We start from the raw sequence: 25147 nt of genomic DNA, 5'->3' as shown, positions 1-25147 counted from the left end.
GCATAATATTTCTTCAGTCTTTTTGGATCTATTTAGCATGTGCTTTTTTTGGCCCACGAATCATTTTTTGCAAATTTCTGGTGTTAAAAGCTGCTTTTTAGCTGCAAGAAGACTAACAGTTGTCATGTGTAAATGTGTTCCACTGGCTACTAATTCTCAATTTAAGTCCACAGCAGATAATTTTGGATTAAGATTATTTTTTCTCATTAATAACCTATTCTGAGTTAAAGTAGTTTTTCTTTTTAGCAACATTTGGGATTTTTTTGAAGTGAAAAGGAATCAGTTTCTTTCAATTGTTTTAAAATCGTATTCACTGTCCTAAGTCCAACACCATACTCAGAACCTATTTATTGTGTCATACTGATATACTCAGAAATAATTTTCGAATGCTTTCTTGGAGTTGGTATATTATTACGAGGGTCATTCTAATATAAACCAGAATTTGTTTGCATAGCTTTTTTCACGAAATTACAAATAAATTGCCATATTTTTTTACATAGTTTCCTCCAACAAAAAACTGTTTTCTCCTTCAGCTTCCTGATCCCCTCGTCAAAAAAACAAAATGGCTGCCCCAACAACCAATTGCGCACATGATGCTCGACTGCGGTATCATCTTTGAATCTTTCCCCTCCTAAGGCTTCTTTTAGCGAACCAAATACGCAGAAATCACACGATGACAAGTCTAGACTGTACAGTGGGTGTTCAAGAAGTGTCCAATGAATTTTAGCGAGTTTATCGCGACTCTGAGCAGCTATATGCGGCTGTGCGTTGTCATGGTGAAGAAAGACGTTGCAAATCGGTTGCCGGTGTCGTTTATTGGGTGGGATAAGTAACCCTGATGTCATCCAACAACTAGCAGTAGTATATGCCGCATTTACTGCCCTTCATTCGTGCAGAATATTAGTCAGTAGCTCACCTTCTGAATCCCAAATCAGTTACCAAAACTTTTCCAGCTGACAAGCATTTTTTGGTTTTGAAGGGTTCCCTCCCCACTTTTCCATCTCGCAATTCTTGTTCTCTTGCTTTCCGCAAGTGTACCCATGTTTCGTCGCAGGTCACTAAAGGGTCCAAAAATGCCTCTCCTTCTTCCTTAAAACGACTCAGAAGCCGTCTTTCCGGGCATTTCTCTGTGCCTCTGTGAGAAGACGTGGAACTCACCTCGCCGATGCTTTGCTGTATCCAAGAGTGTCTGACGAAACCCATCGGATTGGTCTAGTGGTGAGCTCGTCATCGCAAATCAGCTGATCTCGAAGCCGAGATTTCTTAGGTTCAAATCCTAGTAATGGGAGTTACTTTCATACGGATTTGAATACTAGATCGTGAATACCCGTGTTCTTTGGTGGTTGGATTTCAATTAACCACACACCTCAGGAATTAACAACATTGTATGCACACACCCAACGTGTTTGCCTATTTGTGATACAATTTCAGCGACGATTATGCGGCGGTCACCTTCCACAAGGATCATTGATGCTGGTTCGCGGACGAAGTTCGTGACTTTCATTCTCCACTACAACAGGACCACTTAAAAATATTTTGGCCCAATCAAACCCTTTAGATTTTGATAGGGTAGCATCTCCGCACTGTATCTGAAGGTGAGTCCAAATTTCAGAGGATTTGACAGCTTCGTTGGCGAGAAAAATTTTAATCCATTACGTAACGAACCTCCTGCTCATACATTCTCTACTGACGTGAGCGTGACCTACGGGCGTATTAGCCGGTTTCTCCCCTCCACACATAAATCCAACTAACTACCCACAGCTCCCCACCACATTCTCTGACCTTCCATAATCCGCGCGACAATTTTCCGCTTTATATTTGAATGAACCTCGTATATGTTAGGTTAAAAAAAAAAAATACGAAAATATGATTTTGTATTAAAAAATTAAATACTCGTAAACTTTCTCAAACTCTATTTATAATATGAAAATGTTAATAACCAGAGAATAATAACCTCACAATACACTGACAAATTAAAGAAAGATGTGAACAAGCAGTGTAGCCACAACATAAAAATAAAAAAAAAGTTCCCAGCGTTCAGTTTAATTTGCATGCTGTTATTTGTCTGTTGTATTTACTTGGCCCCTAATCCCAGAAATTGTTAAAAAAAAACAAAAAACATTGGGGTAGATTATTGGTAGAATTGATTTTATTTGAAAACGGATTACTCAGGAGGTTTATGGAGGAATTGCAATATCACTTAGCGAAATGGAATTTATGAAAATTCTATTTGTGACTGTTTTTTAGTTTATAAAAACATAATACCATCAGAAGTATCATTGGAAATATTATACTTAAAAAATTACTGAAAGCAACATTTTAAAAAAGCACACCTATTTTTTAAGATTAAAAAAACTGTAATGTTTTACTAATTCAACCTATAAACTTATGTTATTATTATTTTTTTAATAAAGAAGACAAAATTAGAATAGATAAGATTAGTGAGTAAGAGGAATATGGGAGCAAATTTGAAAAATAAATTTTTGTAGGGTTAAAGTTTTATTGTTATGCAATGTCAGAAAAATTCAGTATCATTGTTACTGACTTTTTATGCAACATTTTTTTTTTTTTATTGAAATGGTTTCTCATTGCCTTCATCACCAGAGTTATTACCTCTTGTAAATCAGATATTTTATATGCATCACCGCCATATGAATAATATGGGACAAATAGTGTAAAACAAAAAAATTAATTTCCTCTTTCTGTTATGAAAAATTCATTATATACATACTTCAACATAGTTAAATATATTTTTCTACAATTTTTGTGGTTTTTAAAGTCTGTTACCTTTTATTAATCATTTTTGGTAAAATTACATTAAATACCAGGAAGTAAAACAAAGAAAATTAATCAGTTATTTTTTTATTTTTGTTTTACTGCCCAGTTTCCCTATAATTTTTCCTTTGGAGATATTAGCAGGTTTGTTATGGGTGGATATTGTTCTTGATAACAACCTGTATTGTTGGGAATAAGTATCGGAATTTGTTGTATGTAAAAATTTTTAAACCCAAAATTTTCTGGGTTAATGATTTTTTGGTATTTAAAAATTTGAAGAATTTCAGTTTCTTTAAATAACTCAAAAACTGGATATGGTAATTTACAGGTTCCTACATTATAAAAATTGATCAAGTTAAGGCCCATGACAAAAAAGTAAAATTTGTGAAAAGTAAATATTGTTAAAGAACTTGAGTCATCCCTTATAATCATATATTGGTTGGAAAAGCTACCTTATTATAGGTTTTTGGATGATGAATCGAACTCGGTATATCAGTATCTGCAGATACACTACTCAGATATATTCTGCAATAAATGGTTTTTCTTCTAGATACTAAAGAGCCATCTAAGATGAAGCTCGAACTTCTTAGGGGTAAAACTTGCTGATCCCCAAAACTGTGAGGTTATAGATAAGACTCTATGTGGATGGCTATAATGTAGACTTACTACATGAATAAGGGACACAGCTGTCTCTAGGGCAATTCAGTAAACAATTCTGTACAAGATGTCGATAGATTTCTCAGTATATATTAACCAATCAAGCAATCACACAACATACTTCACACAATTTTATATTGCAGGATGAATGCATGTTCCATATATAATGAAGTTATCTCGTAACAATATGTGCCCCATTCTGTAAGTTTCTAACATCTACGCACATCATAAAGTAGTAAACTGAATTAATTATTTTTGTCTTTAACAAAGACATTATAATTAGAAATTATAATTTTAGCAACTAAAGTTTTTCAATGAACATAAAAATATTTGTGTATATTTTTAACTCATTAAATTTGTTAAAAGTCAAAAGATGTAAAATTTCTGTGCTGTATTTTAATTTAGTTTTTTCTGTGTGCATTATAAATAAAATCTGTTGAAATTTACTTTAAGAAAAAGTGGACATTTCTTATGAATTAAATGATGTAAGATTACAGAATTTTGTTTCTTTGGTTTGTTCTATGTTCAGTATTTTGATACATGCCTTTTAATGGTCAAGCTCATCAAGAAACAAGAAATAAATTAAATTTTACTTGCAGTATAAATGATCAGAAATATAAACTACAGAGAAAGTATTTCTAACAATCATAGTCTAGAATGTGGAAGACCACCTAAAATTCATCTCCTTTTTCTACAATAAACATGTTATCTGTCACAAACATTTTTACTTTTACAGAATTTAACTTTTTTACTTCCTTGTACAAAGTAAAGGAAGTATTATGATCACAAAAAAATGTTGGTTTCCAGATTTCAATGGAAATATCCATTTTGACCATCCACGAATCCATTTTGACCATCCCCGAATCCATTTTGAGTAGCTTTGTTGTGATGTCTGTGTGTACGTATGTATGTATCTCACGTAACTCAAAAATGTTCAGCCATAGAATGTTGAAATTGTACATTTAGGACTGTTATAACATCTAGTTGTGCACTGCCCTTTTGATTGCAATTGACTGGACCAAAAGCGTCAAAACCCAAAATTCAAATTTTTTGGATTTTGGACTTTTTCTTAACTGCAGTAATACAGTTCATTGAGAGCTCTCTTTAGTAGAGCTCATTGAAAAACTCACTGAGAGCTTTTCAACAATATATCATAAGTGGTACTTATTTTCATTGGTTCCAGAGTTATAGCCCATAAAATTTTAATTAATGAAATGTTTGAATCTAATAAGGGAAAGGAACATTGATTCGAATCTGACTTAATTTTTTTTTTTAATTTTTTTTGTTAATTTAAATATATTGATTTATTAATAGTTATTAACTTCTGATTGAAAAAAATATGAAAAAAATCAGAAGTTATTAATGAAATAAAATTAATTTTATGTACTTTTCATTTTATTCAAAAATTTTAACAGAGATTAATAATTATTAATAAATCAATATATTTGAATTAAAGTAAAAGTTTAAATAAATATATGTATATGAAGTCGGATTCGAACCGATGTATGCATGGTTACGGATCCAATGTGTTCTCATTTATACCACTTAACTACTTCAGTGATGTGAAACAATATTAATGTATAAACTAATATAAAATGCTGATACAAACACCACTAAAAATGTGATGCAATGTAGTGCCCACCACAATGCAATTGTGTAACTGTCCACTTTATTAAAGAATTGGAGGATTGTATTTCACTTTCAAATTAAATAAATTTAAGTGAAGTTTAGCAAAAAAATGTTTGTATGTAATTTAATAAGTGTATAAGGAAGTCATGTGGTGTCCACATCAGATTTTTATTTGCTTATGTAAATAAATTATAATACAGTCAATGTATTTAACTTCATAATTTTTGTTAATATTAATATTGTAATACTATTTTTTCACAGAAAGCTCTACATTTATTTAAAATTTAAGTGTTAATAATAAATAATTATGTCAGTTCAAAAGATGTATTCTTGTATTCTGAACATCTGCCTAACAACATAAAGCAGTAAAATTTGGTAATGTTGTGTAGAAAAAGAGGCTTTCACTTTTTTTCACTTGACATCAGTAATTCATCTGTTTTGCTGTTAAAAAAATTTTTCATTCATGAATGCAAGTTTTTCAAAAATGCAAATATTTCAAAAATTTTAAAATAATATTATTGTTATTATTTCATGTGGTGAGTTCTATTATTTTACCATATTAGGTGGTTCATTCATTAATATGTAAGGGTTACATATTAATGAATGGGTTACTGTTATTAGTAACCCTTTTAGTTACTAATAACAGTAATTGGAGCTACTTATGAGAGGTGGATTTTGTAGCATATGATTAATTTTTGAAACCATGATCTTCTTGAAAACCAGAAATCATTCCATCATGGAGAATGATATGATAGAATAACTCCATCATGGAGATATTATTATTACACTTTTCTTTAATTTTAGGTGGTTCAATAGAAATATGAGATTACGGCCAGTTGAGTATTTACCTATTTTGTTTTTAATGTATTGGTATCTTTATTGGTATTAAAACAAATTTTTGTCTTTATTTCTAAATTCGTGTTTTGTCTTAGATTTTATTATATATTTATTTTGATTTTTAAAAGCTGATGTATTTAAAAAAACTCTTTTATAATTTTTTTTTCTATTTCTATTGTTTACATTGCATTCTGTTCAACTTGTGAACAATAAGCTACCCCATGATCCAATGAGATGAGGATGATATGTATGACACATAAATGAGGTGTAGTCTTGTACAGACTCAGGCCGACCGTGCCTGAGATATGGGTTTAACTGAACTGCAACCACCAAAGTACGCTAGTATCTACTGCCTAGTATTCAAAAACATATAAAAGTAATTTTATTATTAACTAATAATGTTGTATGAATAAATGAGTAATTTTTTACAAATAACGAAATTGTTATTTATGGCAATCTCCATGGCAAAGTGGTAGTGCCTCTGCCTTTCTATCCAGAGATTCTGGGTTTGAGTCCCAGCCAACATGGCATTTTTCACAAACAAAATAGTTCATCATCATCATCATTACCCACACCAACACCATCACCATCAGTAACTGTTATTAGGCAACAGTCTATTAGTGCTGCATAAATAAATAACACCAAACAAAATATTTTCATAACAAATGTGTTTTATTTATATCAAAACCCTTCATTTATTCTTGCAGCCTTTCTCAGTGATACAAACATGGTTGTTCTGGATTATTATTCCAAATCATGATATTAATCTAATGGTTTCCTTTTTTGAGGGAGTGGTTGATGAAAAGAATGTACTAGATTTGAAATTTGTCAGCTGATTTAGTATATATTATTGTTTGTATTTTTTGTGGCTATTTATTTTATTCAAGTTTGTCAATATATTAAACATTTTTTTTTTAGATGCATAGCTAATTTAGGTTGTTTTTTATATTTATGATACAGTTGCAGTAGTGTCATAAGGAAGAATAGAAACACTGACATAAGTTATAAATCTACAGCATGTGTATTTATTTACCTCTTTCCAAGGAAAGAAGTATATTAATTGTTGTGTTGCTTCATGCTGACATAAAAAAGACATTCTTTTAATTGTGATACACAGAAATTTTCTGAGGTACAAGAATTACTAATCAGGATTACTTTCTCTGAGAATTGAAGATGTTCACTAAATACTTAATCCCTGGAATAAATAGAATGAATTTATCACTTGTAGAATGAATAAAACGTGCATTTCAGCTTGTTTGGGTGTGCTAAAACATTACTGAATAATGTTTTTTACAAAGAAGGCAATTGGGAACCAGTTTACATCTTTCTTACTTTCCTTAGTAAGTCTGACATGGGGTGCTTATTACTGAAAATGGCTGTACCATTTTCTGGAGAGGCTTGCAACAAATGTCAGTTCACCTACAACCATTTTGATCATGGCACATTAACTTATGGACATAATTTTTCACTGCTGTCCATCATGACAGCAACACTATAATGTTTTTCTATTCAATAATAATGTTTTACTTTATAATGTAAAATAATATTTATAATGCTTTTACTTTTGTAATGTTTTTACTTTCTAGAGGTGTTTATAACTACTCTAGCTTTTATAAACTGCAGCAAAAACAAGTTATTATATGGCAATGTGCTTGTAATTATGAACAGAAAAGATGCTAGGAGATACATAATTTTAGTAAATCTAGCTGTCATGAACTCTGTTGCTGAAAACAATGCAAGATGCATTTGTGATAAATATTGGTCAACATTAATTTGGATTACATTTGATTTTTATGTTTATTTAATTATAAAATCAAATATAGAATGGAAACAAAGGATTTATAATGTAGTAGTGAATCGTATGCAAATTTCAGAAATAAATAAAGGTCAACTGCAAAGATATTCCTTATTTTAGTATAAGTTGATTAATTTGTTCTTTTCATTAACTTAAGGAAAATTAAATTAATGTTATTAAAATATATATATATAACTAAAAAATATGTTTAATAGTACTAACATTAAATAAATTCTTAATTAGGCAGCTACCATAATTTAAATTAGAAGGGATCTCTTATAAGTTGTAGTTATGAGTTTATTTTTTAAAAAAAGGCTAGTATAGTATATCTTGATGTTTATATGTGTTTCTTCAGTATAATTGTTTAATATTTAAATAATACTTATAATATAATTACATAAAATAGATTGTTTCAGATAATTAATAAAAACATCTGAATCAAAGAAAAATAATAGAAATAAAAGTAAAATTTATGTTTAATCTTGTAATTATATATTTTTTTTTATGACTGATTGTACTCTTCTGTACTATTATTATAATAATCCCATAGTATATTATTTGGTAGTTTGTTGTTGTTGCAACAACTGTAGATGTTTGTTATTTAGTAAAAAAATTAAATAATTTCGAAAATATAATTTGGAATATACAAGTAGATTACATGGTTTTTTTTTTTTTTTATTATTTAAAGTTGAAATGATTTTAATTTGGTTGTGGAATTCATAGAGCGAACGTTTTGCTCTCCGGTAAATTATTTATGACCTCAGTGCAATGTAGTGAGTGTTCATAATTCCCGAATCGCAATTTATAGTTAACGGCGCCTGTAAGTTGCAGAGAAATTGTAACAGGATATGATGTGAAAGTTGAAAATGACGTACAAAAAAAACAGCGCACGTTTGAAGGCAAATTCTCAACCCAGTGAGCCTGATACGAAATAGTTCACATTAGTTTTGACAGATGGCGCAGGCATCTTCATTTGTTATTTTTGTCCCTTTGATGCTTCCTGTTCCTCTAAACAACGTTGAGGTTGAGGTTGGTGCTCTCGGGCGTCCATGTTAATCGTGTTAGGTTGTGTTGTTTAAAATATTTAATTAGTTTTATTGTTTATGTTCTTTGTCTCATGTAGCTTTTAGTATTAAAGACAGCTGCAGCATGGCAACTGATCAGCATTTTTGTCTAAGATGGAACAATCATCAAAGCACTTTAATATCTGTATTTGACACACTTCTTGAAAGTGGGACTTTAGTGGACTGTACGTTAGCTGCTGATGGACAACAATTAAAAGCTCACAAAGTCGTTCTCTCGGCATGCAGCCCGTATTTAGAGGTAATTTCCCTTTTTTGTTTTATAAATGTTATCAAGTTGTAAGAGGTATAACAATATTAAGTTGTTTGTACGTCGTTATGGAACCGAAGGGGTTAGCTAGCCTATGTGGGTCTATCCGAAGTATACGATCGCACGTATAGCGTTAGGTTGGAATGCTTAATTATAACGGATATGAAATGCTCCATAATGTGTAATTTACCAAAACTTTTTTCTCTGGTATTTCTCAGTGGCATTGTTAAATGTTATGATTTTAATTATTTTATTTGTAGTGAATTTTTGTTGCACTAACTAGGCTTGTTTATAATAATTTTGTTTATGTATTAATATATTTACCTTATTTGTCGCCGATTTGTATTTAGATTGAAGGAAACATTGTGTTGTATGTTTGCAATTTTGTAGTAGGTATATAATAAAAAATTAACTGATCATTTGTATATTAAAAATTTACTAACATCTTGTAAGTTTATAGTTACAAAATAGTTATACATGTTTTTTAGCAATAAAAAAAATTTCTAGTATAATTATAAAAAATGTCTATATATGTGATGCAGTCTGGTGTGTAGTTGTTTTTATTAAGATTTTTTTTATATTTAAAAACGTAAATCAAAAATGCATTGTAAAGAAACCATGAAGTTTTTCTTAAGATATGCTTGTTATGAAGTTTGAATGACTTCTTATCAGAACTATGCATAGTTCCAAGTTTTTAATTGTATTTTGTACAAATAGTTCATGCTGTTAGTATTGTTACAAATTTTACATATTTGACTTAACCTAGTGCATACTTAGGTCTTTGGATTTCAATTTAGTACACATGTAAAGATATCTGTTAATATGTGATAAACCTACATTTTATGTTTATGGTATATTTATGTTCATCTGCCTTTCAAAATTATAAAATATTCATGTAGTTGATTTACAATTTTTTTATTCTTGAATTATGTCACTAGTTTAACATCACGTTATCATATTGTTGTGCATTCTAAAAGTTACACTTATTGTTAGTAGAATACTTGTTAGTAAGTGATAACATTCTGGTACCTCATATTATTCTTGTTTTTTATTGTCATACTTTCAAAAAAATGTTTTTTATCATGAAAAATCCTTTACATTCCTATATTATGGTAAAATCATCAACTACAGTGAAAATAATAATCAGCATAGTTTAAAAAAAGAGTAGATACATAAAATCATGAATTAATTCTGGATATTTTAATCTGTGTCTTTAGTTCTTCAAATGAGGGTGTTGGTTTGTGTATCTCATTGTTTAATCCTTTATTTCATCGTGTAAAATTAATTCCCATATTGTTGTTGTTTTTGTGTTTATTTTTCAGTTCCACATAATGAATCATTCTTGAAAAACATGTAACATTTTTATTTTAGTTAGTAAGAATTTGTTTTTAAAATTTTTTTATTAACTGTTAAAAATTATTTATTACTGTATTTATAGGAATTGACAAAAAATATTAACTATTTTATCTCGTAGTAGAATGAATGTATTATGAATGAATAATGTGTGAATCTTGCCCAAACATAGGATGTTCATTTACAACGATCAGATTTTTTTTTTAGTAATTATTTTGAATGCTAAATTTTTAACATTAAATTTAACTTTCAACCATTAATGATTGTTCAGCGATGTTTGCAAGTTTATATTCATTCAGTAATTCTATTTAAATCATTTAATTTGTCATTAGCAGAGTAGAATTCAATTTTATTTTTTCACCTTTTTACATTTAAGTTGCATAAGTTTTACTTGCAAAATATAATGTGTATTCATTGCAGTTCACCTTAGTGTAATATAGTATCTATTATGTGTGTCAAAATACCAAGATATTTTGATCGATAATTCAGTGATTAACCAAAATTATAGATGTGAAAATGAGAAATGACATTGCTCATTATAATAAATTAGTACATGACATCTTTGAATGTTATATTTTATTTGTTTAGTTTTGTTATGTAGTTACATTTTGTTATTTTTTGTGTCGCTTAATTTTTTGAAGTACATATTCAAAATTGTGGTGAGTAATATTCTGAAAATGTTTGTTAAGTTTAAAATGTGTATTAAAATGAAATTTTCCCAATGTATCAAACCTTATATATTAGAAGATAGGAATATGACTTGTGAAATTTATTTGCGGTAGTGTCCCATCTAACTACATTGGTGTATATTTGTAAATTGAAGTATTTAATTATTAAGCTTAATAAACGGAATGCAGTCTAAAATATGGGAAATGATCTAAATCAATCTCCAGGTCTGATTTAAATTGAATCTTGTATAGCAGATTGGTTTGAAATTAACAATCAGTGAAATTTATCCAGAATGGTTTTTAATAATGCTATGTAAGATCCTGATTAAAGTTGGTTTTCAGGAAAAAATATTTTGCTATTAATTTTTAGAATATGAAATCAGAGAACTAAATAACTGAAGTTATTACGTGCTTCACTTAAATTTGAATTAATTAAAAAAAATGTTTACATAATTTACAGATTTGAATACACTTTTGTATGTAATTATATAAATTAGAAAATATATATATATATATAGAAAAACCTGTAAACCAGAATATATAAAATACTAGATTGGAGGAAATCAACATGGGTAGCCACCATTACCATTCATTAATTAAACCAAAATATACAGACACACGTGATTAATAATTAAAAATTTGAAATAGTGTTCTTATATTTTTTTAATTAATAAATGATATTTACCAGAAAAAATTAATTTCAAGTCAGAATGGGACAATTTTGGTAAAATTTTTCTCTTGCTGGCTAGAGTGAGGGTTTACTTTAATATGTAAAAAACTCACAAACATTTTTGGTTGTTTTTTATCCTCAACAATTTCTATTTGCAATATGGTTCTCAAAAATATTTTTTTATTTAAAGTTAAAATTAATAATTTTAATGAGGTTTTTTCTCACCTTTTAGTACATACAGGCATAAAAGATATCAAAATATAATTTTCAGAGAAAAAAACCACCCTGATTGCTTTTTTAAGCTTGTGTTCATATCTAGAGGGTTATGCATTCAAATTTAAAGATAGTTTTTTTTTTTGTTTAATAGCTTTTTTTTACCTCCATTATGGTAAAATATAATTTTCATGAATCTGCTTATTTTATTAATTAAAGTAGACTTTTTATTGAAAATTTAAAATTTTTGTTCTTTTAATATTTTTATTATTAGAATTATTATTCCAGAAAAGTTTTTCTATTATTGCCCAGTCTCTTAAAAAGTATTATTTGGATAGAATCTTTTATTTAAGAAAGCTTTACTTTACCTGATGTCTGATTGCACATTGAAAAACATTAATATTTCTTTGCCTTCATTATATTTAATAAAAACTCAATTACTGGTTTTTATAAATCTTTTAACTATGATTGTGTTTGGACCTTAAGATGACAAGAAATTTATATTTGTATTTATAATGAGGAGGGTTAATTTAGTTGTTTAAAAGGCATGCACCCTGTAGTATTTTTTAAGAGAGATTGAATTCATTGTTTTAATTTTGAAAGAAGATATGTTACTTTTTTCTTATTTAATATAAAAGCACCTTTAATGGTTCTTAAAATACTTATATTTTTTTTCTATGTCTAATAATGGTTTTTCTTTGGTTTTGTTTCCTTTTTCAGTCTCTACTAAGCCAACACTATGACAAACATCCAATCATTATATTGAGAGATGTTAAATTTCCAGAATTGAAAGCAATGCTGGATTACATGTATAGAGGTGAAGTTAACATTACGCAAGAACAGTTAGGTACATTCTTAAAAGCTGCCGAGTCATTGCAGATAAAAGGTTTAACAGATAGTGGTGGAGGTGCTGGTGGGGGTGTAGGAGAACTGCGTGATGGTTTGCCAAAGTTGCGAAAACAAATACCCGTACCCGCCGCGATCACACCACAGTCGCGACCTCATTCCGGTATCGTGATGGAGCCGCGTAAATCCGTGCCTCACATCCCTTCTCATGTGCTTGATATACCGCCGAGTAGTCCGTTGAAAGCACGAGAAGGTAGTGTCTCTCCTGTTGTTAGAAAACGAAGGAAACCGAATCAGCCAATTCATAATGATGATGCAAAACTAGTCCAAATGCCCACCGCACTGCATTCAGAAAGTATGCATAATTCTCCAAGCGAGCCTCCTAGCTCTACTCCAAATACGCCTGTCACTGGCGATGCAGCTACTCCTGCTGCTGGTAATAACCCCAACTCCACCACAAATAAAACTAGTGATTCAGGAAAAAATGTTCCATCTGAATCGGCTAAATCTGATGGTGCTGCAGTTGTCAAAGTAGAACAGATGGAGCCTCTGTTGCAGCCAAAGACTGAATACTCAGAAGATATCAACGACAATGATAATGAAAATAGTGTTGAAGATGTTACAATTGAAGAGGATGATGATGAAGAGGGAATAGATATGTCAAAACCTGGGCCCTCACAGGCTGCTAATACTCAGGGTAATTATTGTTACTTAACTTATTTTACTATTTGTTTTTATGCACGCATTAGCATAGGTTTTATTATTATATGATCTCCATGGCAGAGTGGTAGCATCTCTGTTAGAGGTTCCAAGTTTTGGTCTGGTCAGGCAAGGCGTACTGCATAATTCATAATCATTATAACTATTATTGGGCATCAGCCTATTACTATATAAATAAATGAATAAGTAAAAATAATTTTTTACATATAAAGCTAATTTTATTTCTGGAATATGATAACCCAATGGCTCAATATGATGATACTATTAGTATCTAGTAACTATTATTAGTATCAAAGTTTAGTACTACTAGTTTAGTTTAGTATTAGTAACTGGTTTGTATTTTAGCACTAAGTGACTAAGTGAAATTTAGATCTGTAGATTTTAATTGGCAGTCATTTTTGTGTAATTGTATTATATTAATAATACTTAGTTTATTGTCAAAATTTGTTTGCTGTTATTGAAACAGTTCAGCTAACTTCAATTTTTACTTTCATGTTTTGTTCAAAGATTTATTTTTCAGATTTACTTCAAAATTTGTATGTATAGGTGATTCCAAATTGTACGACAATCTCTCAGAAGAAGATTACATTGCCAAAAATAAGAAAAAAATTCATATAAACATAGGTCAGAAAACTGTTCGTTAAAAAGTTAAGGCTTGTGAAACAGTTAATCCTACTTACTGCTTCCTTACGGTATGATTAAACCGTAGTAAAATTCTTTGGGTACAAATCAAGGGGGTAAATCTAGTGCTTTCTTTTGGTTTTTGATCTAAGAAATTGAATAAGAGTGGTCTAAGACTTCTACCTCACTTAGGTTTTAATAAAAACGGAGTAAAATACGAAAATGTTTTGTTGAATGTACACTTTTTTAGGTTTGGAATAAAATAACTTTGTTAATTTACTAATAAACAAATAAAGATTTCCTGTTAACTTTGTAGAGAATCTAATTCCGAGAAAATTGATGTAAATATCTATTAAAATGTTTTAACATTTATTCAAATTAAATACAAAGAGGAGAAGTTCAACTTGAATTAGAAACAAAACATACAAACTAGATCGTAAAAGTGGTGTGATTTTAAACAGAAAAATTTTTATCTATGTTTGAACTACATGATGGAAATGAAAACAAATAGAAAACTTGATCAATAACGGAAAAAAATTAAAATCACAGCTTCTATTATGCAATGTTCTCAATTCTTCTTCTGTGCCAATATGAGCAGAATAGACCAATCACCTCATCCAAACTCAAAGGAAAAAGTTTGGTATTGGGAGATACAGGTGGCTGTTTTACTGGTTCGTTTTGACCAATCCATTGCTTACTAAATGTGTTACGAAAAACCACATCTGCACTCTATTTGCAAGTGGAATATCTTTGAAGGGTTCCTTCAGATTGGAAATAAAATCAAATGGAAATAACTTTTGTACATGTGTTGCGTGGAATGGGTAATAATTGTTGCTCCTGCAACATTCGCCATATATTTGACTGCAAAAAGTGAAAGCAATGCGATAACCTTCTTGAGCTTGAGTTAGGAGATACTACATTCATTATTGGTTCTTCTGTGTTGGCATTTCTCGTATAACATTCATGACCAGCATTGAATTGTTGTTTAAGCATACCTGTTTTTCTAAGTTGCTTTTCCAAAGCCACAAATGTTTTATGATCCAGCGCTCTTCGATCTGGATAATTTTCTTGGTTTTCACACTTAGCAGCCAATCCATTTTTATTTACTTGACCCTTTGAGAATGACTGACCAAATAAAAACAGTAAAAACACTGCTCAAATGAATATTAAAATGCTAGACATTAACGTAATTCTTGATCAGCTGTTTTTGCCAACCTATGAAAAAAATATATTAATACGTTTTAGGAGGATGTTTTTCAAAATTATTTTTATAATTTTTAACATTTTTATGTAAATTATTCAGATCTGTTCTCAAATTTGTATTTAATTTTAACAGACTATGTTTACATCAGATTTTTCAAAATTAAATTATCTTCAAAGTTAACTTGAAATTTTTATTTGTTGACTGGTAGATTAACTAAGTTAGGTTATTCCAAACCCAAAAAAGTGTATATTCTGACAAAATATTTTCGTGTTTTACCCCATTTATCTTAAAACCTAAGTGAGTTAGAGATCTGGTAACACCAAATTTCCCCCTTGATTTGAACCCCAAGAATTTTAATATGGTTTAATTTCACAGAGGGAGCAGAAAGCAGGGCTAAACGTTTCGTGAGCTGAAACTCTCTAATGAACTGGTTTCTGACCTATGTTTATATAAACAATTTTTTTCGTAGTTTTTCCATCATCTCCTGAGAGATTGCCATGCAATTCGTTATCAACCTGTACAGTATTTCTCCAAAATAACTTATTTTATTATTACAATTTCCATGATTTCAGTATTATTAATTATAATATAATACATTACACTAGCAGTCCCTTATGGTGAACTGAGTTTTGTGTTCTGTAGATGAATATAATCTATACTTTGGTGGGCTTGGCATCCTGATAATGCAACTGTATATTCAGCTAGGCGAAGAAGGCTATGGGAAACACTTTTTAATTTTCCCTAGTAAGCCTAGCACAGGATGCCTATTCTTTTAATTGACATTGAAGATGTCACTTTTGGTTGTGAATCATGTCAGGTTACTTACATCCATTATGTTCATAACATGTAATATACGTGCATAATATTAATAAGAAAAAAGTTTTTATAATAAATTATTACTAGCAATTGAAGATTGTCACCAGCATTCTGCCGATGTTTGGCAGAGTGTATTAGCATGTCTGACTTTCATCTGGAAGGTTCTGGCTTTAAATACTGGTTAGAAGATTTGTGTTTTTTACAGATGCTACAAATTAAATTTCATCTCATCCCCCTTAAAAAAAAAAATTAGTGGTTTTAAATTGGTGTAGGCTTGTTATCACCAGAATAGTAATTAATTACAGAAATACCAGAACTAATGTTTAATATTCAATTATTCAACATGTTTTTGCATGGTTCTCGTTGTCAGTTGATTAGGGATAAACTGATGTAAAGGGAATGCTAAGCATCTGATTCTTCGTTTTTTCCTTGTATGAGTCATTGGGATTTTCTTGACCTATGTATATGTGCAAAGTTTTCTATCGCCTTAAATCATTTTTTGCATTTAAAACATTGGTAATTGTGCAATTGAAAATCTATCATTAAATTCATTATCAATTTTTGGCAGATTCTTTTCATGCATTAATATTTTTGCATTGTAAATTTTAATGATATGGTAAAACAAATTAACATTGCACAAAGATTTTTTTGACTGTGTTGAGCTTTGACATAGACTTAAGTTTACACAGACAGTGGAATGAAATTGAAAAGTATGAATGGTGTTTTGCAGTCCTGATAAATATACCTATTATATTTATCAGAAATTATTTTACTAGAAGCAATGTTCTTGCAAAGAAATTTTCACAATTTTTGTGAATATATTGTAGAGCTAAATCGTAGAAATATGTCAATTGATACTATCTAGTTGAAGGTGAATGTTTGTTTATAAATGTTTCTACTTTCTTTTTATTTAAAAATTAATTATGCAATATATATATATATATAATTGTGTATTAAAGTCTAAAATGTAAATATTTGGTGCTGTGCTGGAAGTTGTCAGCTAAAACCACTGATGAAGGAGTTACATTTATATTACAGCTCCTTGAAGATCTGGGAGCAAATTTAAATTAACTTTCTAAATTATTAAATGTATTTTTTAATGTTAGTAGTTAATTTCATTCATATTAATTTGGAAGCTGTAGTAAATTGTTATTTGAATCTGATAATTAAAATAACATACAAATGCACATTTAGTTCTACAGTTGAACAGTTATAATCAGAACGTATAGTTAATAACAGGAATTAGTAAAAATAAATTCAACAAAAAATAAATAAAAAATACAAAATTATGTTTTATTTTTATTAATAAAACATTTATATTTGCAGAGAAAAAAAGTTTACTTGCATTAAAATTTAAAATAAAAATGAAGAGCAGTTAATGAACAGTTTTTATTTTAGAAAAAAAAAATGTAAAAGTAATGAAAAAAGACAATATTCAAGAAGAAAAAATATATAGGAAAATGCATTTTTAAAAACCTATTCTTAGGTTTTTCCTTATTCAGAATGTTTGTTAGTTATATTTGTTAATATTTTGTACATTTGAATTTTGTGAGCTTTATATATATCATTATTTTACTTCTGTTATTTTAAAGGATATGGGGCGTGGATGGAAGGAGACAGCTCAAGTGAAGAAACAGGAGGCAACGCAGCTGGCAACCAGCACAACTCACAAGGTATTATTTAATGTTTTACTATATATATGGTTGTCTGTTTTATGTATTTAAAAATTTTACATGAATTATATCTGTCGCTTAAGTTTGCTGTTTTATGATATCTAGTTGTAACAACACAGTTTATTAAGTTGCTGTGTAAAGCTTACTGAGGATTTCAGATCTAATCACAAAAAAAGTTTTAAAAACACTTTAAATATTTTAAACTGTGATAAGTTTGTGTTCCATCTTGTCATATTCAGGAAGTCTGTTAAGTACTATTCTTAGAATATATCCCAGTTTTTTATTGTCATTGTTATATTTTATGTTTATTGAGTTGTAAAAAGACCCTGAATAAACATTAATATTTTTCACTAGTAACTTGACAACGTATTTGGGAATGGTATGAACTAAAAAATTATGTTAATACTGTCTGATAATTTATTAATTGTCTGATATTAACTCAAATTGTTTGATATTTGATTTTTAGTTTAGAATTGATATCTTTGTTATTGTGTAATTTCAATTTTAAGCAATTTTCTTTTAATATTATTGGATAATGTGTTGAATCTATGTCTTTACTCTTTAAGGGAAAAATATAGTGTCTGCACAATGAAATTTGCTTTTTTTGTGTTTATAGGAGTTTCTTGTTACTGACATGATTTTTAGAGATTTTGTATGATTGTCTTTGCCAAATTTGTTAAAAAATTGGTGAAGTGTTTTGATTAACTAACTTAGCGTATTGCTACCTAAATTATCCTTGCAGGATAGTCACAAATATGAAATAGGTACAACTATACTTTGTTAGTAGTCTACATTATTTTGTAAATGAATTTCATGATGTTAGTGCGAGAAAACATTTTAAGATGTGTCTAAATATAATAAAAATGAAAAAAATTTTCAAATAAGTTAACTTTTTTCTTATAAAAAAAGTTAAAAATTTTAACTGATGTTAATTTGATCTTGCACACTAGAACCTGTATTAACCTTATATCCATAAATCAAGTTCTTTTAATTAAGCTGTTGTTGGTTTTAAGTAAATTAAAGGAGATGGAACAGCCGAATTGAATATATTCAAGCTGATAGGAGATGTAAATTTATTTTTTGTTTTATATATATATATATATATAAATATATAAAGTTATATATAGTTATAAATAATTATTATAATTAAATAAATAATAATTATTATAAATTATAATAATAAATAATAATAGTTATAGTTTATAATAGTTATAAATAATAATTATTATAGTTATATAAGTTATATATATATATAAATATATAAAGTTATTTATATTATATTTAAATTATATTTTTATATATATATATATATATATAAACTTCACAAAAGCAATTCTTTTGTTATTGTATTTATCCATATTCCCCTCTGTACTAATATTTCAAAGACAAAAGTATAAAAAACCATTTACCACTAACAGTACAGAATTTAATGATGGTTCATATCTTATGCTTATTATTTTTCAATAGCACTTTCGAGGTTTTCCCTCATCATCAGTTCAAATAGTTGTTATTTTAATATTTTTTATTCATTAAATTTTAACACCTATCTATTTTATAATATAATTCCCAGTTGCTGTTGCACAGTTTTTCCATTATTGTATAAATTTTTTTATACTAGCTGTAAATAATTTTTTGTTTTTAAGTCTAAACTATTTTTGTTTATTTGTTCTTTACTTCTCTGTTGCTTTGAAACTTATTTCAGTTTATTTCCTTGAGGGATCCAAACGATAAAAATGTTTAGGTTGAGGGCTGGACTATCAGTTGGTGGATGTTGCACAATCTCCTGGTCTAATTTTGCACTTGTTAAGGTTATTGAATGTACTATGTACAAAAACACCTTGATATTTTTTTTAAGGATTGCGTTATTCAAGCATATCGCTTACTGATAGTTGTGTGTAATACTCAGTCCTTGAAAAAATCACAGAAAATAGGTATATAAGGCATCTCTGTTACCATTATTGACTAAATCACTAGTTTATTTGCAGTGTTTGATATGAGTAATTGAATGAAATGAATAAATTCTTATGTTATGAGTATAATCAATCCTTTATTTTGTGACGTGCCTTTGTCATGAATGAGTTCTTCAATTTAATATTTCAGAGCTAGAAATGAAACTTCATTTAGTTGTCCCTCATGTTTATCATTTATTGAATTTTTTTTTAACTTTTTAACATCCTTGTAAAAAATTAATGATTCACACAGTTTTATTTTTTTTGCTTTAGTGTTTTGGGAGTAGATTTCATTTGATTTTAAGTTTTCGTAACCTAGAAATCTTATATTCTCCAAAAAGTTTGTTTTTTAATTTGCCGAGTTAGTCTAGTGGTTAAACTCATTATCTCAAAATCAGCTGATTTTTGAAGTCGAGAGTTCTAAAGTTGGAGTCTTTGTAAAGGCAGTTGCTTTTATATGGATTTGAATACTAGACTGTGAATACCAGTGTTCTTTGGTGGTTGGGTTTCAATTAACCACACGTCTCAGGATTGGTCGACTTGAGTCTGTTCAGGACTACATGTTTACCAGTACATTTACACTTACATTTGCTGATGCAGGCCTGGGAAGCCAGTAGCAGTAATTACATTTGCCTATATACACACATCCAGATCTGGCAGCAGCTGGAAAAACTGGTTGAAATTAGTAATGTTCATTTTTTAAGAGGAGTTGGCTGGCATTTGTGGATGGTTAATGATGGTTATGTTTATGAAAGTGTATGTCAGTTGGCCGTTTTAAATTGGTGGTAGAAATACAAACTTAATGTCTTTAAAAGTTTTGTATATATATATACACATTTTTTTTTTAAATTGCAGGTGTTATTTTTATTTATTGAGTGATCGTTTTTATTATCATCTGATGTTGTTATTCAAAAGTGAACTGTATCAAAATTTAATAAAAAATTAATGGTCTGTTAGATATGTAACCATTATTTTTGTTAAAATCTATCTTAGAGTACAAATTAGAAAAAAAAATTATTTTTTTGTCAGTTATGTATTTTGCTCCTTAGTGAATGAATGCTAAAAATCAATTTTTTGTATCGAAGGATTGATTCCATTGATAAATATTTGAAACATAGATTTATCAATTTGATAAATTCAGTCTAAATTTATATTAAAACATTTACAAGCATTTAACAAAAACAAGCCCTCAAATTATCTGTAATGGTAACCTGAAAATAAAATACATCCAGCTATTTACAGATTTAAATTACTGTAAAAATGACATTACCTTCAGTCCATCTAAAAATTTTAAAATTGTAACATTTTCTTTTGTCAACCTTTTAGCTAATTTTGACATCAAATACAAAGTACAAATTCAATGTATTTTTTTTTTTTTGAAGTTACATTCATTGGAACCATATTGTTGTCTCAAACAAAATTTGATATAATCAGAGACTCCAAATATAATCAGAGATATAATATTTATATCAGAGATATAAATATACAAAATTTATTAAAATGTTTGTTGTTAGTGTTATTATTCTCACCCAATAATTATCAGATTAGTTTGTCTAAAAGCTTCCTTGAAATTCAGTAAATATGTTAATAAAAGTTACTGTTATCCAGATTGCTTTCTGAAGTTTAAGTAAACATTTTTGTACAAGCCAATTTAAAAATGCTCTTGACATTGTGTTTTATAAATAATGATATATTATATATATATATAAATAAGGAATACTCTTTTTTCTACTTTTTTAATAATGTTACTTAGATACCTTTTGAGCCATAAGGTTTGGTTCATTATCAGAAATATACGATTAGAAAGTTCTACAAATATAATCTATTGTTAATTCTTCAGAAATAAACCTGCTTGTCTTAACTTTTTTTTAAATTGATGTGTAATTTCTTTTGGAATAAAATGGAACATTTGTCATGTAATTGTTCATTTAACTTAAGAAAATAGTTATTGTGGAAAGAATCTTTAATGGCTATGTTCAGGTATAACTAAAATAATTCCCATTGTAGTAACAGATGGAATAGTAGTTTCGATTAATATTTATGATGACTTTGTCATGGTAATCAATCATTTTCTTAGTGAAACAGTAATATTTAACAAATCTATGAGAATGCTGCACAGGTAGATCAATAATTTTGAAATTTTTCTTTTTTTTGAGATCTTTCATTTTTAAATCAATAATCTTTTAATAAAATTTGTAAGAATTCTGTGCAGGTATCATCTGTTGTTAGGCTGTGAAATATTCAGTCAAATGTAATAATTAACATTAACTGTAAAATTTTGTTAAGTTTTTTTGTTAGGTTTTATCTGTTGAAATGTGCTAGGTTTTTTTTACACTTAGAATATCAATCATTTTTGTAGTTTATTTTAGTATCTTATATGTTGTAATGTAGAGGTGTAATTCTATTGAGAATAACTATTAATTTTTTTTCAATCTTGCTGTCAAAATGCTTGATAAATGACTTACATTTGAGAAATTTTGGCCTGCACATTAATCTTGGATTGGATAAATTTTGCTAAATCTTATCTGAAATATCAGTATTTTTTTTATCAACCGAAACACATTTCCAAAATTAAAAAAAAGTTTTGTTTCATCTAAATAATGATATTTAATGAATTTGGAAATAAGCTAATCTCTATCCTTTTATTAATTGATGGTTTCACAATAAAAGTAAAATTGCTGGAAGTAGCATCCTGAAGAATGAAGTGGGAACATACAAATTATCAAAGACCATGAACTTAATGTTGGATAAATTTTCATTTTGGGCTTTGGTACTTTTCATTGACTTATTATGAGTTTGTCAATCAAGTTTTCACTATATCATTATTTCTCGATAGAAACAAATATTAAAACAGAAAAATAATATTGAAATATTCCATTATAAGAATTATGAACAAAAGATTGTGTTTGTCATTTAATTTTATTTCCTGTTACATCTAAGGTGTTTCCAGGTAGATCCTGTAACCAGTCTGGTGGTTTGAACTAATCACTTTCTCTTTGTTTAATTAATGATTTTTTTTTTAGTGATCTATTTGTGCAGAATTTAATACCATGCTGTTTGATACATTGATGAGTACTAAATAAATAATGCTTATGATTAGGACCCTAAAACTCTTAGCCCTAGTTAATATGAAAGTTAAGTTCCAATGATTGGTGCAGCAGATGAGAACGCAATTAGCTGCCGCTTGTTGCTCGCCATACATTACTTAACATGTGGTTTTCTTGAATAACTTTTTTAAATCAGCATTTTGTGTAGTATCTGGAAAGCAAAGGGATAATTTAAAAATGTTAGAAGTGTCATGAAATAATCTGATAAAGATTTTAATCGAGCATTGCTATTTATAGCTTAATTTTTTTTTTTTCAGTACGAAAAATTGAATTTTGAGCTCTATGAACATTTTGAATATTTTCCAACAGATGCGTAAAACATCTTTGAAAAAATTTATTTGTGAAAATATCTAAATTTTTGTTTTAAGTCATTTCCAAAAAAAAATATTTCAACACTTTAGAAGATTATTTTTATTTATTTGTGTACGTGCGTGTAGTATATTGTCTTCTAGTAGGATGGTGTGACTGGCTTGTTTCTGTTAAGTACTTAAATAAAATTATAACAAAATATGCCCTAGATTGTTTTTGCTCTAGACTGGAATATAAACAAAATCTAAATAAAGATTGTTATAACCATAAGATAAAGGGACATAGAGGATTTATTTTGCTAAATAGCTAAAAAGAGATTTGTTATGGTGCTTGTGAATTATAGTCATACTGTATGATTCGGAAACTTGGGTTATTGGGAAATGTGAGAAAAGACATTTTAAAAATAATACTGAAGAAAAAAATATTGTCTTCTAGAATGATAAATGAGGAGATTCTTTTAAGACTAGACTAGAAAAGAACATTATAAAAGAGAATAGTGTATTTTTCCTTTTTATAAATGAACTTATAAGAATGAATTTTTCTTGTCTACTATAATTCATGGTTTGACACAATTTCATGTAGAACATACTAATGGGATAGGTTGAAGAAAAAAGAGGAAGTGGTAAACCTCAAGGACACAATATTTGACAGAAATTAAAGATAATGTAAGAGCAGAATCATATGAGGAAGTAGATTGAATGAGAGTTGGGATGAGTGGTGGAGAATTCCTGCTAACCATGTTTAAATTAATGAAAAAGAAATTATACACCTTATTTCAGGATTAGATATTAATGAAATAACTGAATTAGTATTTCAGGACAAGAAAATAATGTTACGAAGAAAGTCCAACAAAAATTTTATGTAGTATTTTTGATTCCAACATTAATGAGGGGGTGAATCCTGGGTGCATAAGATTAAGAGTCAGATTTAAATGGTGGCAACATATTTTTTATTAAGAATTGAGGATTTAGTTTAATAAACAGAAAAACTATAGGCAAACTGCATGAAACTAGGAATCCAGAGGCAAAAAGAGATATATGCAAGTTATCAAATAAAGAAAAGCTGTAAGGTTGGAGTAGTGGTGCCGGCCTCCATGGTGCAATGGTAGCGTCTCAGCCTTTCATCCAGAGGTCCCGGGTTTGAATCCTGGTCAGGCATGGCATTTTAATGAACGTCATCTCATCCTCTGATGAGATGAAGGAGATGTTACCTAATACTGGACCCGGAGATTAAATAAAAAAATAGAAAATAGGTCAACTCTGCAGTAGGCACATGAGAATGAGCAGTCTGAGGAAAAAGTTAAGACCAATAAATTTTTTATAACAAATTTTGCAGTAAAATCTTAAAAAAATTAAATTTTATAACAAATCTAATTAATTGAAGAAATTAAATTTGGAAAAGTATGTGTAGTGTGTTCATTTTTAATCAAATATGAAAGATTTAAAATAAAAGATTCTTATTGAGAAAAATATTATAATTCATTAATTAGCTATAAAATTTGAATTGTATATTAACCTTACCACCAAAAATCATTGTAGTGTAGTTCATTGTTAGTGGTTTAGCAAATGTTTGATAATATATTTACCAAAATATTAACTATAACAACTTTATTTCTTTGGGATTATAAAACTGTTGATTTAACAGTATTGATAAAAGGAACTTGACTTGCTGTGTAAAACAACTATCAATAATCTCATTACCTCATGTACAGTTCCAAGAAACATTTTTCCAGAAAGCAAATTGCTTTATTTTGTTTTCATTTCACCAATTTTTTTTTGTTTTACATAGCTTTTTTGTGTAATAACATTAATTTGTCAATAATTTGATAAAATTTCAACTGTTTTGGTTAGATTACTTTAAGGGCTTAAATGTCTTTCTTTTGAAAGTTTCAAAATTCAAGTTTATTTGCGTTATTTACATGTTTAGGCCAAGCAAATCATTGCTTTAGTTTATTTATAATTTAGTTAAATTGT

At 28.5% G+C, this 25147-nt stretch overlaps 1 protein-coding gene across 6 annotated transcripts in view; it reads left to right on the top strand.

Moving 5' to 3' along the window:
* The first annotated feature begins 8710 nt into the window (after positions 1–8710).
* The window catches only part of LOC142327113 (uncharacterized), a 384678-nt gene continuing 368241 nt past the window's right edge, over positions 8711–25147 (top strand). For all 6 annotated transcript variants that reach the window (XM_075369985.1, XM_075369982.1, XM_075369986.1 and 3 more), the window contains exons 1-3: positions 8711–9016; positions 12650–13472; positions 17729–17809. In XM_075369985.1, the coding sequence (XP_075226100.1) occupies positions 8843–9016; positions 12650–13472; positions 17729–17809 (1078 nt within the window). In that variant the 5' untranslated portion in view covers positions 8711–8842. The remainder of the gene's footprint in view (positions 9017–12649; positions 13473–17728; positions 17810–25147) is intronic.

Source organism: Lycorma delicatula, chromosome 6 (genome assembly GCF_047948215.1).
Source record: "Lycorma delicatula isolate Av1 chromosome 6, ASM4794821v1, whole genome shotgun sequence".
Lineage (NCBI taxonomy): Eukaryota > Metazoa > Arthropoda > Insecta > Hemiptera > Fulgoridae > Lycorma > Lycorma delicatula.
The sequence above is the reverse complement of the archived record's forward strand: the minus strand, read 5'-3'. Positions and strand labels throughout refer to the sequence as shown.